Source organism: Dermochelys coriacea, chromosome 22 (assembly GCF_009764565.3).
Source record: "Dermochelys coriacea isolate rDerCor1 chromosome 22, rDerCor1.pri.v4, whole genome shotgun sequence".
Lineage (NCBI taxonomy): Eukaryota > Metazoa > Chordata > Testudines > Dermochelyidae > Dermochelys > Dermochelys coriacea.
In genome coordinates this window covers 15,244,086-15,263,493 of record NC_050089.1, presented here as the reverse complement: position 1 = coordinate 15,263,493, position 19,408 = coordinate 15,244,086, and the positions used below count along the sequence as shown (strand labels likewise).

General features: G+C 44.8%; 1 protein-coding gene across 4 annotated transcripts in view; it reads left to right on the top strand.

The window, feature by feature from the left end:
* ZBTB16 (zinc finger and BTB domain containing 16) overlaps positions 1-19,408 on the top strand; it is a 185,647-nt gene that overhangs the window by 151,479 nt on the left and 14,760 nt on the right. For all 4 annotated transcript variants that reach the window (XM_038380589.2, XM_038380587.2, XM_038380588.2 and 1 more), the window contains exon 5: positions 13,470-13,640. In XM_038380589.2, coding sequence (XP_038236517.1) covers positions 13,470-13,640 — 171 coding nt within the window. The remainder of the gene's footprint in view (positions 1-13,469; positions 13,641-19,408) is intronic.

The following is a 19,408-nucleotide window of genomic DNA, read 5'->3' as shown; positions in this document are numbered from 1 at the left end:
TTCTTAGCAGGATTATATTGGAACCTTTATCTTCTGTGCCTACTATAGTGAGTACATATTTGGCATTTCTGTTACAAAATCACATTTTTTATAAAGTTTGGTTAGACATACGAACTGAATGAAGACTGAAACTTGTTGTACAAGGCTTCTGACTCAGAGGGTGTGTGTGTGTGTATATATGTAGTTATGGTTTAATCAGTTTAACTATGTTTAGGTTATTAGTGCGGCAGGAAAAAGTTAACCTCTGTGTACAAGAGGTGGCATAGTGTGGTGGTAGAAAACAGGACTAGGATGCAGGAGCTGTGGTTTCTATTCCAAATGCTACCAACAAAGTTGCTCTATGACCTTGGGCAAGTCACCTTGCCTCTTTGTGCCTCAGTTTCGCCATCTGTAAAGTGGGGCAAATGATATTTACAGAAGATGGGTAAAATGCTTTGAGGTTTTTTGGTGAGTGCCATGTACATAGCATACTGGTAACAGTGTCTCAAACTGCTTTGAGCTTTTTTTAAATGTCATTCTTCAAACAGCATGCCCCCAGCATAGGCCAGAATCTCCTTTTCTTTGTGTAGAACCCTCAGAACGTGTTGTATAGCCAAAGAAGTGTTTAAAGGTATACAGTCTAGTGGCTAAGTAGCAGTCCCACCCATGACTTTGTATGGATTTCAGTGCCACTCATGCTTACTGTGTATTATTGGGCTTAGTGTCCTTTGTTTTTAAATGTTGATACCATAGAATCTTTCCGGTTTTTCATCCTAGTAAATTGCTGATTAAGGATCTCTGATGCTATATAGTGATTTGCTGGAGTTTGGGACAGGCAGGGTTATTAAAAAGATGAACAGCCAGTTTAATAATAATAATAATTAATAAAAAAGGAAACACTTGGCAACTAATATAGACAAAAACTAGTAATATTAATTTAGACTTGAAGTTGCATGCAGAGGACAATTGAGAGTTAGATGGCCTGTAATTTTTGCCCTAGGAAACTTGTGAGGCTTTGCAATAGAATATGATGATGACAGCTGCAGGTCCTGGGTATGGCAGGAGCAGGCTTGGGTTGGGGGGGAGCAGTAACACCAGAAGCTGCAGGGAGAGTGAGAAGCGCAGTCAGACTCCTAAGCTTATAGCGCAGAACAAATAAACGTGGGAAATACCCCAGCAAATTAACAATGGCAGTTGGAGAATATCTGGGCTGAATATGATTCTTCTGCATTTTAGGCTCTTCTTGCTTCCCCCTATTCCTTGTAGAATAAATTAAAAATGGGGCCTGTCCTCTTAATAGCTTTAATTGAAGTTCAAGCGCTGGGAAGGCTAAACTGCATCGGGATATCCAAAGCACAGCACGATATCCCCAAGCTGTTTGCACCCTTCACTCGTTACACTTGGGAGCTTCCTGCTGCTTGGGAGACCAGGGGAGTTAAGGCGATTTGGGGTTTGTGAACCTGAAAGCAAGGAGGCCCCTTCAAAGAGAGGCTGAGCCTTGTTTTTTCTGGGGAATGGAGGAGAAAGAGAGAATACATATGCTGTCCTCTGGCCCCTACAGTAGTGCCAGGGCTGTGGAGTGAAACCCGCTTAAAAATGTAAGAATGAATATTTGATAAGGAGATAAAAGCTGTTCAATGATTAAAGCCCCACACGTTGTATAGCTAGAGACGTTTACCCTGCTCTTCAAGGGGCCAGCTCAGCAGGCATCAGGTTTTCTCTTGCTATAGGGTATACTTAATCTCAAAGTGGTCTAATTTAGGGAGCACCTCCTTGTTTATTCCTGACTTCAGCTCAGCCTGGGAGACAACATTCTTTGCTGTGTTCATAGTAACGTTTTCTTCCTACATCCCTCCCCTAAAGATTGATACCTGAGCAGCAAGGAGACTCCATGCAGCCTCAAAATCCAATCTAATCTGCCTCCCCGCCCATAAAATGCTCATTTTTCCCAGTAGGGTTCATGCCACCATTTCACTTCTCTGCTCTTAGGCAAGTGTATAAATTTCACAACCCTTCCCCTCATGTTCCCATTGCTTGCATGGTCTGCTGGGTGAAGCACTAGGCATAGTCACGGGTTGTACTGAGTCAGCCGGATTGCAGGAGAGAATGGCAATGCAACTCTGGTGTTGATGGGAGCTTGGCAGAGATCCTAGAGAGAGGATATCCCTTCCCAAAACCATAACACGCTCAGAACCATTGCTTATTCCCACCCCTCCTCTCCCATCCAATTCCTTTTGCAATTGGAATAGCTGTAGTTGGCCATTTTGATCACTTTAAACCATGCAGTTAGGAAAACCCAATGAGGGTTCGAAGTACTGTGGTAGATCCAGCCATTCCGACATGGTAATGATACATGCTTCATCTGGCCGTGCTGTTGGTATCAGTTGTGTTCCCCGTATCAATTTAAAACCCCACTTCAGGTGAATGGAGAAGGAGGGTCAGAATTGGGGTAAGGGAGCTACGATAGATGCGGTGAGGAAGAAGAGACACGTACGGGGTGCAGGGGGACTTGAAGTCAAATGTCTCAAAGTCAGATCCCTTTTTAGTATGAATTTGCTGTATCTCATTCTGAGCACTAATTCCAATTTAATTGCAAGTGGCCTGAAGCCTCTTCAATAGGAGTAACAAATGGTTTGATTTTGTAAACTTCATCAGACTGCATTTTAAATGCGACACACTAGCCCGGCTCGAATGCCAATGAAGCACTGAAGTAGCTCTCTGTTTACTAATTATCCGTTTTTACTTCATGCCACGCTGACTGGCTTGTCTGATTAAATCGGATTTGTGGGATAGAGAACAGCTAGCAGAGTTTTCTCTATAGTAAACGAGATTGAAACTATGGACCGCCTGGCTGCACACTGTAAATTATATTTCCTTTTAAAGGGGACGTGTCTCTTTTTACTACTTTGACGTACCTCCTGCATATTAAACTTTACGGTACAGAAATGTACATGGCTCCTGGTTGTTGTTTTTTTTTTAAATCCTGCGTCCTCCCGTATGCTTGTATCCAAACAAATCTTATTTTTATTCCATTCTCTGCAGACTCCGGGGGAGAGTGGGGAAGATTACTAGTTTTCACTAACCTCGTAAAAAATTGAACGTTCTTCACCAGGATTCTGAAAAGGGAGAAATATTCTGAAGTGTATTTGAAAAATACCTAGTTTGTCTTTAAATCTCTGGTAATAGGTAAGTGAAAAATACTGCTTTTGGGAGAGTAAAGAATAGCTTTAAACCTACACCTCACAAATCTCTCCACATACAGCCACTAGTTTAAAGTTTTTTCCTCCCTTGAATATGTATCAATCCAGTTAAAATCAGCTTTCAAATCATCTGTTATTTAAGAGTCTTGCACATATCGGATACATCTCTCTTCCAAACAGTTTGTTGCATCCAAAATCTAATCTAAATGGCAGGCTATAGCTTGTCTTTGAAGTCTTCATCACTTACACACACTGTATTAATTGTTTACTACTGCAAGCTTGAAGAAAACAGCTCATAGTCTCTCTCTCTCTCAGGAAAAAAAAAAAGAGGAGAAGGTGGCTATTGAATGTAGTGTAATAGGGCTATGCTTAAATCTCTACTGTTGCTAAGACTTTAATTCCACAAGCTTGACCTATTCTGCCCCCTCTCTTGGTATCTATCTTTGTGCCTAGAGCTTTTTATATTTTAATTTGCTTTTGAATGTCCTACAAAATTAATGGTATACTTTTTGCCATTGTGCAGCGTACAGTACAGGAAAGGCCCCTTGGTGTTCTCTGATAGCACCGTTACCGTGGAAATGAATGGCCACTATACTTTCTGTTCCATATTCTCTTTTTAATTGTTGACAGTAAAAAGCATTTAAATGCTGCTTAATTTGTAATCATCTTCCTGGAAAAAAGGAGAGAAACACCATTAATGTCAGTGAAATGAATAAATTCGTCTCCCTCTTTTTTTCAGATGTGTCTGTGTGGTGGTGGGTTATTTATCTGGGAGTGATTTTTCTTTCAACGCTGGAGCGTTCAAATGTCTAAGTGGCTTGGAAACAATAGCGCCACATTTTGTTTGAGATTTTGGTTTTATTTGCGTTTGAAGTCATCCTGGACGAGGGGGTCGGGGAGAACACCACCAGCAATACATTTGGGGTCTGAAAAGCAAGTATAAAATTCAGCTTGGAATTCCAACATTCTCTGTCCTTGTGCACTGGCTCAGTCCGCAATGGTCCTTGTTTTACCATTGAGGGAGTACTGCTGAGCCAGTCTTTATCTTGTGTGTATTAGCACTGGCAACTTAGGTGCATCAGTTGCATTTTGGTTTCTAACTCCTGTTGTCCTCTAGTTTCCTAACAGCGACTGGCAGAGACTTCAGTGTAGTTTATGGGCATAGGTGCTTTTTAAATAACTTGGCTGTTTGTCAGTGGTTTGTTTTCCTTCCTCCTCAGCTTTTGGGGTTTGTTTCTTGTGCTGCTCGGCAAGTTCACTGTCTGTCTGTGGCCACATGTTCCAGTCATCAGGGCCAAATTTTCAAATGAGCTCCGCTCCCAGTTAAGCAGCAAAGCAAGTGGCCTGATTTTTTTTCCAAAGAGTGCAGCATGTTGCATCCTGAGCTCTTCCCGAAATTTGGTCATAAGCATCAAGGTGGGAGCTGCTGAGTGATGAGCACTCCTGAAAATCTGGCCCTTATTTAGGTCTCTGAGCTGTCTTGGAAATTTGGCCCAAATGCCAAGCACTGGTACATGTGGCCCTATCTGGAGTTGGGCCCTGGCAGTGACCTGTCGGAGTGCTGGGTGGGTTCCAGCACTGTGTGCCATCTTCACGTCTTGTTCACAAGGGGACGGTGGCTTATGACTAAGATTGGTCTCTGCCTTGTGGATAAAGTTACGCCAACCTTGTTGGGTGCCTGGTGAGGGGACTGGAGGTGGCAGTCTCTGTGGCTTGGGAGTCTAGACATATCCCCTTGGCAATTGCCATCAGTTGGGCCAAGACCCTGTGTCACCTCTGCACAGCTTTACTGACAGAAAGCTTATTATTTCTTGGAGGGATGCCAACTAGCCTCTACTCATCCATACACACTCCCTCTCTCTCCTGAGCATCTGACAGTGATGGGCAGGGATGGAGGGAGTGGAAGCTATTTATTTCTGTCGAAGTCACACGACTAGCTATGCCCCTTTTATGTCACTATGATCTCTGCTCCTTCTACCACATAACCTCTACTCCTGAGGCCCTTTTGACAATCTATCAGGCCTCCACCCACTTCTCCTGAAAACACACTTATTTCATGAGGCCTGTAAAATGTGGTTCTCTCCCTTCAAATTGTTGTCAGCCCAACAGGCAAAGTCCTCAGGGAGAATGGTGGGTGGGGAGGGCCGGGGAATGAAAGAATCTAAAAATGATTCGAAGTGCGGGAGGAACCCTGGGTTGGGAGATGTGCAAGCCATTACTGCATCGTCACTTGCTTTTGTTCTGTCCCATCCCTCATCCTTTGTCTCTGTGCATTGTAAATTTCTTGCATCGGGGGCCTCGTTGGCCTTGTCTAAAGCTCTTCGCGCACTGCCAAGGCTATGGAAATAATACCAAGGAAGAAATGTGGAGCTTGGTGTATCTAGGCTCGTTATGGGGAACCAGGAAGGAAGACTGGAACTCTGGAGATCTGGGTGCTATTTCTGCTCTTCCACAGACTGAGACACGCCTTTGCGCAGTGAGTTTGCCTCTCCATGCCTCACCTATACAATGGAAATAACAACACTTCCTTTCTCCCACCCTTTGTCTTATGCGTTGAGTATGCTGTAAACTACTCGGGGCAAGGACTCTCTCTCAATATGTGTATGTACAGCTCCAAGCACAGTGGGGCCCTGATCTCTGCTGAGGCTTCCAGTCCTGCTGTAGTACAGAAATATAATGCTAATCACCCCTAAAGTGAAGGCTTTTGCATCATAAGTAAATGATCAGATCAGATGGCCCAAGCCTTGAAGCTCAGATGCTGATCCAAATGTCAGGTGAGTTTGAGATGATGCAGCAATGTATTTACAGGAGGCTGTATTTTTGCCAGCTCCTCATTCGCTAATCCTGCGTAGACATCCTCCTGATTTTCTGATCATTCAACAAACTTTCTTTCATATTAAAAAACCCCTTTCATTTTACAAACTTTTGCCAAGTGATAGCGGAAAGTGCCCCGCAGAGTCACGCGAGCCCTCTTGTGTATTGCACTGTCCTTAGCCATTTGAAAATGTGTTTCAATTCTGCCTCAGGACTGAAAACAAGTTGTTTTTCCCCCCTGCTCTAGACATGGCCTGCATCCTGCCTATTAGAATTATATCCAGTAGGTCTGGACAGGACCTGCTGGGTCTTCTCTTGTGTCCCTCTGCATTAGTGCTGGATTGTCTTCTGCACTTAAACCCTTTGGATGTGTCATAGTTAGCCGTGTCTTCAGACCTCTAGTGATGAGGCGCCTCTTTGACCTCTCTCTGCAAACTATTCCATTGCTTAAGTGACCTCCTAGTTAGAAACATTTCTTCTTTCCTAATGCTTAACTTAAAATTCTCCCTACTTCTGTTTTCAAGCTGCTCTGCTCCTAATTTATAATCTCCTTTCATTGTTTTCATGAATGCCTCCCCCAACTTCAGTATTCTTAAAAGGCAACAGGGAAGGTACTGTTAACTTTTAAGCATTGTAACAGAGGTGGAGGAGTTTAGAAGTGGAAGGGGGTGTAGTTTAAAACTATATTTTGCAGACGCTATCTCCTTTCCAGAAAGTTATCCCTCCACCAGCATGTAAGGAACCTCCTTTGATCATCCAGTCCACACGGTCCCACACACTGGGAGTTCTGTGCCTTGCAGGTGCCTTGCGTGTGTGTGGGGGTGTGTGTGTGTGTGTTTGCATGCGTGTCGGTCTCCTTTCCCCCAAACATAAATTAATTTTAATCAGGTACACTTGGAATGTGGGTGCGTTTCCTCTTTAACAAGCCATGTGTTGTGAGCCAATGTACCCTTTAGGGGTAAACAACCTCCCTGATTTTGTGGGTGCGTCCTTGAGCATACACAGTTCTGAGTGGGTTTTTTTCCCCTTGCTTCCAAAAGGCAGCTCATCTCTAACACTCTTGCTGTTGAAGTTAGTCCAATTTTTCAATCGGGGGCCAATTAGTTTCACAAATGAGGGTCCTGTGGTGCCATCGAGGATTTGTTACGGGCCTGCGCACTGGCCTGCGTGCTTTGTCTTCCCTTCCACCCCTGCTGGAGACCATTGTTCTCTCCCTCAGCGGGTGCTGCTTATTGCAGATTTATATGGGCAGGCGTCCTGCCGGCTCAGGGCCTCCACTCCACAGCTGGCTGTGGTACTTAAGGCCTCAGACCCAGTGACCTCTGACCCAATCCTGCTGTCATTTTGAAAGTTACAGACCAGAAGGCTGCATACCTCTCGGGATTTACTTTGCACGACCCATTTTGTTTTGGTTTTTTTGGACACTTCGGAGAGTTTTGTCAGCAGCCCAATTGGTATTTTTCCCACCCTTCCCCTGGGGAAAAAAGCAACAGAGAGGGTGAAATGGCCTTTGCTTACTGTTGGGTGGTAGAATGGTTGCGTCGCTTTGTGCGTGTTAATTCTTTGCTTCATAAATTCTTCCCTCATCAGATTCAAAACGAAGCCTTTGCCTGCCTTGCGTACACTCCATCAAAGGCAGAATAACTGAGACTTTAATACACACAAACACACGTGCCACCTTGTAACTTGAGCTTGTGGCAGAGATCCAAAAAGGCACGCTGTCATATCAGTCCTTTGTGCTGAAAATACTTACAATGTCCAAATGTTCCAAGAATGTTTCATTCATGCTTTTGTTTGTTTTTCGTCTCTGCTTCCAAAGTCCTTTCTCTGGAACATTTTTCCCCCCTCCTTCCTTGAAGTGATTGACAAAATTAGTAAATCTATTCATGTTATTTTTATTGTACAAGTACCAATAAATCCCACATGTAGTGGGGCACACACCTTAATGAGCTAGTGAGCTGACAAATTTGTTTACTGTAGCTGGAGGTGCTATATAATGAAATGCACTTGTCTGCTCGCTGCAGAACAAATACAGGAGGCAGCCGTGGTGAGCTTGTCTTCCTTGGAACGTGCTGATGGAAGTTTGGCATATTCATTTGCATTTAGAGTTTTAAAATGTAATCATTCTGTTTGCACTTAGTTTAATCCATAATAGAGGGAGCCTTTTTCTTGAGGATTCACTGGTCTCCTGACTAATGAATATGAGAGCATATCATACCTTCTCCTTGCCCAAGTTTACATTAAAGATTATACAGCTGTAAGGTTCTTTGAAGACTTTTAATCTTAGAAAGAAAAGGCCATCTCTCACAAGCTTGCATTAAGAAAGGAACTTAACGTTGGTATGGAGAGCTTACCAAATGTGTATAGTGTGCATTAGACAGAGACTATTTGGTATTAATGCATGGCAGAAAACCACTGAAATGTGTCAATGTCCTGCTGCAGTTCATTTGGAGTGGCTGAGAAGGGGGAAAGGACAGAATTCATCAAGGTGCTAAATCAGAAGTTAAGGGCAATATTGTCACATATAGATGGTAGGAAGGGGAACTGTATGTCCACAATCTCCCTTGACTGCGTTTACATCCTCTTAAGATGCAGACAGAAACCTGTCTCCTTGCGAGTCAGCGTGCACCTGTATATCATATCCAGCCCATCCTTGAACGAAAGTGGTGACTGTTATTGATGAATGCGGTGACGACTCATTATTTATGAGGATTGTATCCTATGAACATGAATGCAAGCTCTCTGAGGGGACCTCTTTTGCTGACGAATAGGGGAGCCAGCCCTATGGTAGAGAGTTCGGATAGGACACCAGCTATGATTGGAAGATCAGAGTCATGTAGCCACGATCTTACGATTATTCAGTGGTCTGCTAACACCTTCTGTGGCTCTCTAATGCCCGTGCTAACTGCTGTACTGTTACCAAAAAAGACACTGTATATTTAGAGCCTCTGCTCCTTTGATTAGGGAAACGCTTATAGCTCAAGATAATAAGAGCCTTGTGTTGGGAAAGGTGCTGCACCTGAAATCTTCTCCAGCTGTGTTCCGCTCTCTCATGCTGTCTGTTATTTCCCTTCAAGATCTAATTTGTATGGAAGCAGCACAGGTATAAACATAGTGATTTTGTTGTGATTCATGATCCAGAACTTCACCTGGGTGCAGTGAAATCTCCTCTGCCTTTTTGACAGCCCCCTGGCTTCACCTCAAACTAAACATCGTTCTTTTTTTTTTATTTTAAGTATTTTCTGTGGGTGAATTTAGTGCCTTCCTCTGGTGAGAATCTGAGGCTAGCACCACACAGAGCACAGGCAGGTACTGTTAAAGAGTCCCAGGTCTCTCTTGGAGCAGTGGCAGTGGGATACGGGAAGGGGGTGGGCATTGTGACAAGCTCAATGGATAACAAGTAGGACACCCTTCCTTCAATATTTTTCCCCCTGGAGATCAGAGGCAGGAGGCATGTTCCAGAAAGAGAGGTCCCCATGTCCTGAAGCCTGGCAGTGCAGTGTGCACACATGCCACTTCCTCTTTGCAAAATTACATTTGGTGTTGGGGAGTAATTGCCTGAATTTAACCCACCACAGCATTGTATTTCTGGGTTAAGGTTTCCTTGCATAATACGATAGGAAAAGCGTTAAGAAAGTAATCACATGTTATCTAGGGAACAATGCTTTTGCAACCAAGATGACCTAACAAAAATTATAGACCAAAAATACTTAAGATTTAAATATAAGGGATGAAATCCTGACCCTATTATTTTCAATAGAAACTTTATTATTAACTTCAGTGGGACCAGGATTTCTCCCAGGGTGCTGAAAATCAACCACTACTAGGAGACCCCAGAAATTTCTGAGTACAACCAAGGGAGTTGATAGTACAATGCAAGGTAAAAAGTACAGCTTTAACCTGAACATCCTTTAATTCCATGTATTTGCTTTGTGCTCAAGGGGGAAACTGAGGATAAACAAGCACCAAAATGTTAACAGCTAAATTTACGTCCCTATAGTTCCTTCTGCCTGTCATCCTGTAGTTGGATTTTTAAAAATCCATTAGATTTAAGCATAATCTCCTTAAGTGAGCACAGGATGACTTCTCTTTAATGAAATCCCAACTTTCCACCAGTAATTAGTATTTCTATTGCCTTCAATGCCGTTCAAGTCAAGCTTAGAGACCTATACAGTGCATTCCTTCTTTTGTCGGGGGCCACTGATAAAATTCTTTATTGTTAGTGATAGAACTGGTAAGTTTTCATTTACTTCAGATGTTTTTTTTAAATAACTAACTGATGATAGTGTCTGGTTAGAGCAAGGAACAGGAGACGGAGCTCCTAGATTCTGGTCCTGGCTCTGGGAGGGGGAGTGTTCCCTAGAGATGAGAGAAAAGGACTAGCATTCAGAACTTGCTATTTATGGGCCAATTACTCACATCTTGACTGTCGTCATACGGGAACATCCGGGTCTCAAGTTTCCCATTTGCAAAATAAGTGTTCCTGCCACCCTCACAGAGGTGTGGCCTATTTAACATTAGCAAAGTACTTGGTGATCCACAGGTGAAAGGTGCTGAAATATGCAAGGTGCAATCTGATTTATCATTAATTTTATCCCAATGTTACAAACCAGGACGGCTGTCTGGTGTCTGTTTCACAATGCGTTAGTCACTGCTGCCCTCATTCCTAGGCCAGCAATTCTAGTTACTACCTACCCTGGTTTCCTAAGAGAGATTGGAGACCTGACTCTGACACCCACAGACAACCCTTAACACTCAGATGGGCTGCTCTCTGAGCAGTCTGTCAAGGACAACAGCTCCTGTCCTTGCAATGGTGCTTTGTCTTTTCAGACATCCTGCTTTCTCGGACCTCCCCTGCCAGCACACTCCCTCTAAGCATGCAGAGCCAGCCCTGTCTGATGCCTAGCACGGAAACCTGCTGCTTTGTTCCCATCTTGATTGCCTCTACCCAGCCATCTGTACCAGCAGTCGGAACAGATTTGCTGCTTTGGCACAGGCATGCTCTAGTATATTGACCTGCCCTGCAAGTTAACTTTTTAACAGGCAGCAGTGGTGGCTTTTTTGCCCGAGAAGTCTTGCCTGGCACCTTGCAACAATATTCCTACAGAGTTAATTTCTGGCACATACAATAAGGAAAATTTGCTTTTTTATTTTTTAAGGGCAATGCACATTCAGTGGTTACCTTGCACATCTTGCTGCTGCTAATGAATTGCTAATACAATTTTCTAGATAATTTTATTTCCATAGTCCCCACATTTTAATGCGTCTCCAGAAAGGTAGCATTTATTGGCTTAATCTCCCAGCATAATACAATTTGCACCGACTCATAGGTTCTGAACAATCAGCTATGCATAAACTAAAAAAATTGTTTAATAATACAAAAGTCTTATATTTTTACTGGTGATGTGTAAATATCTGAGGGGGGTTTCTTCTGTTGGTGCAGCCAACTTTATAATCGTGTGTGGTTCATAGGCTTTAGTTTCTGTTTGTATTTCTTTTAAGCATCCCAAGCAAAAACGGAGATGTTATTCTATTACATTCAACCCTCTAGTTTCTAGGGCAGAATTCTGAGCTACTCCCATTTTCAATGTCTCTAGGTCTCACTTACATCAGGGTTTAAGGGGGCAGAGATACTCAGTGTCTCAGGAGAAGTTCCTGCTTAGATCTCTCAGAGGTGTATAGGCCTGGTGTTCAAAGCATGATCGTCGTCAGAGAGGGAATGCAGAAAACTATTAAAAACAGCTACTTGGTAGTTGGGGGAAAGGAGGCGTCTGAGTAGGGAGATTGCAGAGCCTGTAGTTACAGGGCTGGGCTTTAGATGGAAGTCTTTCTATCTGTATCCGTTGCACCATAAAACACCTGAACTAGTTGCACCGTTCCCCAAGCCTGCATTTGTTCTACATGATGTGTGGTCCAGTGGATGGAACAGGAGTCCTGGGTTCTAGTTCTGACCCTGCTGCTGACATGTGACCAAGGGCATGTCACTTGCCCTCTCTCCTCCATCTATAAAATGAGGACTATTACACTGGCCCACCCTGTGAAAATCACTTTGCAATGTAAAAAGTGCTATATACAGCACTATTTGCCTTTATCATCCAGAGGATATATTTCCATAAAAGGTTTCTGGTGACCGTTCCAAGACTTGTTACATCAGATCAGGAGGAAAGAATCTATGTTCCGCTAATGACTCTTCCAGAGGAGACCCTCAGAACAGTTCTGCCTGGACACTAAAGAGCTCATGCCATTCTTCGTCAGAATCCGAGCTTGCCTTGGTGTCCTGATTTGGCCAACATTTCCCCTTCCCAACTGCCTTACAGGTAGCTGCATTTCATCAGGCTATTTATTCCTCTGTAGCATGTGAAGGTCTTGTCAAATTCTTTAGGATGAAGGATTTTATCTTCATGTAAAGATTTTATTGTTGTTAGTGTCAGATAAAGATGAACCAAAAGCACTTTTCTATCTTGGTCCATGATCACCAATGAGGCGCTTTCAGAATAGTTAAGTGCTTTTTATTCCCCCCCGCCCCCAAATTACTTCTTGTGCTCCATATTCTAGATGCACATTACAAAGTTATTTTCTTCCAATTTAAACTGATTCAATTTGAAAGCCATCATATACATTCATAACCTTTATTTTTTAATTTGCTTCTCAGCCAGTTTAATCAGGTAGGGGTACTGTGATAATACATTCTTGATACTGCATTATATCTATCTTATAGTTGCTACGCTGTTTAGCTGTGCAGTTTGGTATCTGCTCAGATATGAAGGGATTGGAGTCTCCCTTTGTTTTTGGCCATACTGCTCAAGGAATCGAATGGAAATGTTGCCATTTATTGTTCTGCAACCCAGCAACCTTACCATTTGCTTTACCATGTGTTACAAGTTTCCAGTGCCCGTTACAACTGTAGATGTCAAGTTTCCACTGAGAATGTGTCGGGAAAATAAAAATAGAGTGACTTTCAAATTGACCTTTAACTTGTTCTACATTTTTATTGGGGATTGGGTAGCGATGGGGAATGGGTATGCAACGGTTTCCATTTGAGAGTACTAAACCGACACCCCACTGCTCCTTCAGAACGGGAGAGTTATTACAGGGAAATAAACGGAGATGGCTTTGGCTGTCGAGGGGTAACGAGCTAATGTGCAATATGACTGGCAAGCGCTTCAAGAAGCATTGACCTGATGCAATCAGTGCCAGTGACTCCTTTTTGGTTGTGCCGAAGTGCTTTTGAGTTGATGCTCTCTCACTAGTCTGTTTCAGTAGCTTGCTCAGGTCTGTCCCTTCCTATGACAGTTTCCTTGGGTTGAATGGTGCTGCGTTTGAGCGCATGACAGGGCAATCGCAAGTAAGAAAGAATGGCCAAAATGCTTCAGAGCAGTGGCCCATCTAGCCCAGCATCCTGTCGGCAGAAGCTGCAGCGTGTCAGAGGAATCTGCTGCAAAGGTTGCTGATGAGAATTTCTGCCTTTCTCCCCAGGTACTGACATGGCTGTCTTCTGCCTGCTGTGTGGGAAGCGGTTCCAGACGCAGACTGCACTGCAGCAGCACATGGAGGTGCACGCGGGAGTGCGTAGCTACATCTGCAGCGAGTGCAACCGCACCTTCCCCAGCCATACCGCCCTCAAGCGGCACCTACGCTCACATACAGGTATGCTGTGGCGATGACGAGGCTCCACTGGAACGCTCCAGGAGGTGGCTGCCTGCCCTTGCGAGGGGATAGGGAGCGGGCCTCAATGCAAGCCGTGGGCCTCAAGACAGGGAGCCCTGTGTTCACAAGCCATTGCATAGGGATCTGTGGAACAGCCCCAGGAGGACCTATCTAGTGCATCACCTCTGACACTACGGGATTGTTCCCTACAGTGCATCCCCAGTTCATTATCCAGTGTAAACCTATGTGTGTCCAGCGGTGAGGCTTCTGTCACTTCCCTTGGTGGGCCTAATAACTCTCCATTAGGGATTTTTTTTTGCTGCTCTTTAGCATCAACTTTCCCAGTTTCCTCCCTTAAGTAAATTAGTGTAATGGTTGGGCAGGCATCATTATATGATGATGCCTGAGGATCTCAGTTAGGAATTGGGATCCTGTTGTGCTAGACACAGTGCAAACTCTTATTAAATGACAATCCCTGACCCAAAGAACTGTGGACCAGGTCTATGCTTAAAAATTAGATTGACCCAGCTGCGTTGCTCAGGGCTGTGAAAAACGTTGCATCCTCTTTGACATAGTTAGCTCAACTAACTCCCAATGTAGATGCAGCTAGGGCAACAGAAGAATTCTTCTGTCAACCTAGCTACCGCCTCTGAGCGATGGATTAACTACACCCATGGAAAAACCCCTCCTGTCAACGTAGTATGCATCTACACTACAGCCGCACAGCCACAGCACCATCGCTGAACCACTGTAGCCTGGACATACTGTAGGTTACAGCCAGTGGTGCAAGTAAAATCCAATGGGGGGGGCACCAGCTAAAGGGGCATGTGACCTTCCATGTGACTCCTCACTGCCCCAGCCCGTGTTCTCCCTGTTCCCTCCCGACATCCATCCCATGTTACCCGGGGCTCGGGGGGAGGCTCTGTCCTCATCTTGCTGCACAGGAGATACGGTGTGGGGGCGAGGCTGGGGGGGTGGTACAGCTGCCAGAGCTGACAGCGTTCTGCTCCTTTCCCCGCTGCTGCCTCTCCCAGCAAGGAAAGGAGCAGAACCCACAGCCCCACCCCGCAGCCCTCTCCTCCGACAGGGCTGCTGCTGTGTCTTTCTGGTACACCACACCTGCTACAGCTTGCTGGTACAGCATACTAGAGCATGCCGGCCTACTTGCACTGCTAGAGAGGATGCAACAAACAAATTGGGGGAGGAGAAAGAGGGGTGGGGAGAGACACCAACAAAACAATTCTGGCTGGATACACCAAGCGTGGGGTGTGGCTCTCACCCTATTAAGTACTGTCTTTCATAGTAGTGGATACCACCCTTCCAAGACTTGATGGGTTGGGCTCATGACCAGGAAAGGAAATTCGAATGAAGGATTCCAAGTGGAGATTTAGTAATAAAGAGAAGTGGTGGGAGCAGTTGGAGGGTGTGGGTTTTTTTGTTTGTTTGTTTTATTTCCTTTAAATATAAATTAAAGGCAACGTCACTCCTCAGTAGAACTCATCTGGGCTTCTTAAGCGGTGTGCAATAAGTTGTTATCCGTGTAACGTGGCATGTGACCTTATTAGTAGGGGGGTGAATGTACCTCATCGGCTTAAAGCACTAGATGCACATAATCGGCCTGGTGCCCCGCCTTAATGGGATTATAGTGACCTCTGCTATGTGTACGTGGTATTTAAACTGCGCCAGGAAATGTTCCAGGCAAGTTCTCTTTTGCTTGGAAGAGCAGTGGGGCAGTCAAACCACAGACTTGGATGGGCAGTGTGGTGGATTCAGACAGTCTTTAAGACCCAAACATGGGAAATGGATGCCTGTTCGAACTCTAGAAAATAATGCCATTGCTTCTGCTTCTGCTTTTATAAGGCACTTGAAGCAGCTTGCTAGACTCCACTAGGCAAATCCTTCTACCTACAGCTAGTAAAAATGGGATTTAAAACAGGTGAGCAGCAGCCCTGATCTTTGGAAGTTGGGGTTTCAAATCAGAGTGCTTACATCAGAGCATCCACTGTTCCAGTTAAGCCGATCTAAAGGCCCTTGAGTATCTAGAACAGGTGTTTGGGCCCCTGAATCCCAACACATGCATCCTAAATTTGAAAATTCACTGCTTAGATGTAAGACTTGTAAGGTTAAGGAAAGTAATTTTTAAAGCTTACAATTCTACAACTGAAAAGTGACCGTTCTTTAGGAAGGGGATCAATAGCCTTCAAAGTAGAGTGGAAAGGCCGAGATTCTCAAAACTCATTTGAGATTTTAGCTTTCCAGTTTGAGACACTGTAAAGGGGGCTGTTTTTCAGAATGTGTTGAGCCATCCAGCCTTTAACAATCAGGCCTCTTTATGGTGTGTCCAGTTGGCCATCCAAAATCACTAATCACTCTGGAAAACCTTTGGCCCAAACATATAGGGTCTTCCACGGAAGTTCTTCTGTGTATAGGCAATTTGAGGGATATTGTTCTGTTTCCTCTTTAGTCCTTAGCCTTTTCCAGGATGACACACTCTGGCTGCTGGGCAAATACAGAGCTAGCTGCTTGGTTGTGTGGGCTGGACCTGCTGTACTCAACAGGAATAGCCTGGTTCCTGGAGCCCGTGGCCCCTGGCATGGGCCTCTCATGCCTGCGCCTTAATCCAGCCCTGTTTATCAACCTTAATTTAAAGGAGGCGGAGTGTGAGGATTAACTCACATATGTTGTTTCAAGGACCATGGATGAGAAGGGATCGGGTGATGGCTGTTGTAATTGCTTATCCTTCTCATCTTAATTTAGCATAGATGCCTCTAAACTGCCCCTCTGCTCCCATTAGTAACCATAGCTGTGGTTAAGAGTTCACCTGAGATTTGATTACTGCTACTTTTCCCAATTGTAAAGTCTGCTGCAGAAGCTCTTCACCCCTTCCCAGCAAGCAGTATATATACATCAGGTAGTTTGCACCAGACTCTTGACAACACATTAAAGATGACACCTGCTGACTGTGGCTGTTGTCCCCTTGTGCAAAAACTGTCTACGACATGGTGTCCAGTCTCTTTAAACAGCACATCATTCCCCAAGGTGTAAATCAAAAGCTCCTTTTCAAATAAGTGCTTAGTGCTTGCGTAAGACCTTTCATCTGAACACCTCGAAGCACTTCACAGATCTGGGTCAAGTGTTATTACACCTGTTTTACATCTGGGGAAACTGGGGCACAGAGAAATGAATTAACTTTACCCCAGGCCACAGAGCAAGTTATTAACATAGTTTGGTATAAATCCAAAACGTCCTGACTTCCAGTCCCCCATGGGCAACGCTGCCTCCAATAAATTGGAGTAGTTTGCTATATTATAAACCATTCATGTGCAAACATGGAACAGGTGGTGGTTGATTATTGCTCATGGCTTGGCTTGATCTCTTGCAAGAGATGAACTACATCATGTAAAAGGGAAGAGGGTCTTCTCTAAGCTATGATCTTTCCTTTCATTTGTGCCCCAGTGAGGATCAAAGTACTAAACCTCACCCACCCCATGAATGTGTAAAAATACCATGTCCTGAATCACAGGAGAACAGTGACTTATGGATGAGTTCAGTAATTAGCTGGACTGTACCGCTCTATATGGTATAGTGACTGGTGTGTAATTTGCAGGCTTGTTATGAATCATAGGGATTGAAATTACTTTGTCTGGGAATTGGGAAATTGTTCCCAAATGGGTGGGGGAAAATGTTTTCTTCACATCATTTTCCAGGTAAAACAATTTTCTTCCTTGCTTGATCTGTTTGCAGTTTCATTTCTGGGTGTGATGGCAGGTGAGTTTGGCATCTAGATTTCCCTTTCCCTCCTCGCTATTGATCTAGGGTCAGATGCATTTGTTGTGTTAGCCAGGGGATGTTTCTCTCTCAGCTGGAAAACAAAATCTCCTGGTGCCAGGAGGAGGTGAGTTTTAGTGGGATATCACACACCTCTCCCCTGGGTGACCAGCCTCAGCCCAGTGGGAATTGTGGTTCAGTGTTTTCATTCAGGCACTGTTGAGAGAGAGGATTGTCTCCTTAATGTGCTGGGTGTGTTTTCACAGTGGGAAAGGGCAGAGTCCTGGTCCTGTTGCCAGTGGGAGTGGAGAGCACTCAGTGCATCTCAGGATGCTCCAGACACACGCCTTCTGCTTAACTAAGTTTTAGAGTTGGGGAAGGTCAGCAAAGTATGTTCAGAAATCAGAAAATAAGAAATCTGGGTGTGCAAATTCAGGGACAAATCCTGAGAGGTGCTGAGCACCGACCACTCCCTTGAGATCAGTGGGAAATGTGGCTACTCAGCCCCTCTTGGGATGAATTTAACCAGGGTAATTGCATGATGGTCCCCAGCTCAGGATATTTTCCTGAAGGACTCATGTTTCCCTTCCAACAAGCAAGTTGGCTGTGGGGTTTGGAGCCCTAGCAAGAGAGAGCAGGTTGGTGGGAGTGGTGCATGATATGCCACTCACAATCAGGCTGCCCACAAACAGGGAGGTTTCTGTTTCCACCTATTTTAATTGTCACCCCCCTGATAGGATCATGACAGGAAGAAATGGACAGAGGAAATGCCAGTCAGTGCCCAGGAAAGAGTCTCTCAGCAGCTATGTCCATTCCAGTGCAGTGCAGTGCAGGCAGCTACCTTGCAGGCACGTCTCAGGACCTCTGCCTCATGACTCAAGCGAGTCCATCGTAGGGCCTAGGTTGTGACACTGAATCCTGGCAGACGGATGCTGCTGGTGCATGGTGTGATGTGGGCTCGCCTCAGAATATACCATTTCCCAGAGCCCAGAGAGGCTGACCTGGAGGTGGAGTAGCTATTCTTTTCCCTTTGGACTCTCATTCGGGAAAAGCTTGCGCAAATCACAGTCCTTTGAGCCTGTTCATTTAATCTGGGTCCATTAACTTGGGTGTCCTGCTAATGTGTAACCCTCCTGGCACCAGAGCTTCCCAGAGCAGCAGACAGAGTCTACCTGAGATGGGGATAAAGTTCATGAGACCCATTGCCTTGGGGAGACTCAGATATCCACGTGGACAATATCCTATCCAAATTCTCCACCTTAGCTTTGCTCATAGCTGATTCCCAGACACACAGATGAGCCCGGCCAAACCCTGAGTTGGCCCCTCAGACTTGATGATGTGAATCTGAGAAAAACAAGAACTACCTGTGCCCCAAATCCTTGTCATGACCCTCCTTCCACCAGGTGGAAGTAAAGAGCTCTCCCTGTGGCAAGTCTAGCAGAATCCAGGACCACAGTCAGCCTGAAATCTGTTGGCACCTGCAAAATTCCAAGCCTTGCTCATAGCAAAGTCAACACCATTATGGGCCCGAGGAGGAGGAGAAATGCTGAGAGCCAGCAACGCTCCCTGCTACACCATCGATACTTTGGGTTTGCCTGCACTGCAATAAAACACCGTGGCTGGCCTGTGTCCGCTGACTTGGGCTTGGGCTGTGGGGCTATAAAATCGCAGTGTATGTGTTTGGGCTCTGGCTGGAGCTTGGGCTCTGGGACCTTTCCCCCCCCCCCTTGTAGAGTCTCCTTGGTGACCTTTTGGCTTTTGTTTAGGACAAATTAAGGATGCAAGGAAATCTCATTTGGTTCTTCCTGATTTTATTGTGCCCAGGGATGTACCCTTTGGGAAGAAGATATTAGCTGTAAAGCCTCCCTGAAGATGATCTCTTTTACCAGTAGGAAAGCTTGGCATAAGGTTTTTGGTCACATTTAAATTGAGTACATTTATAAAGGATTAATAAACAATGGTTAATAGATGATATAAGCATGTTAGACATTGGTGTAGCC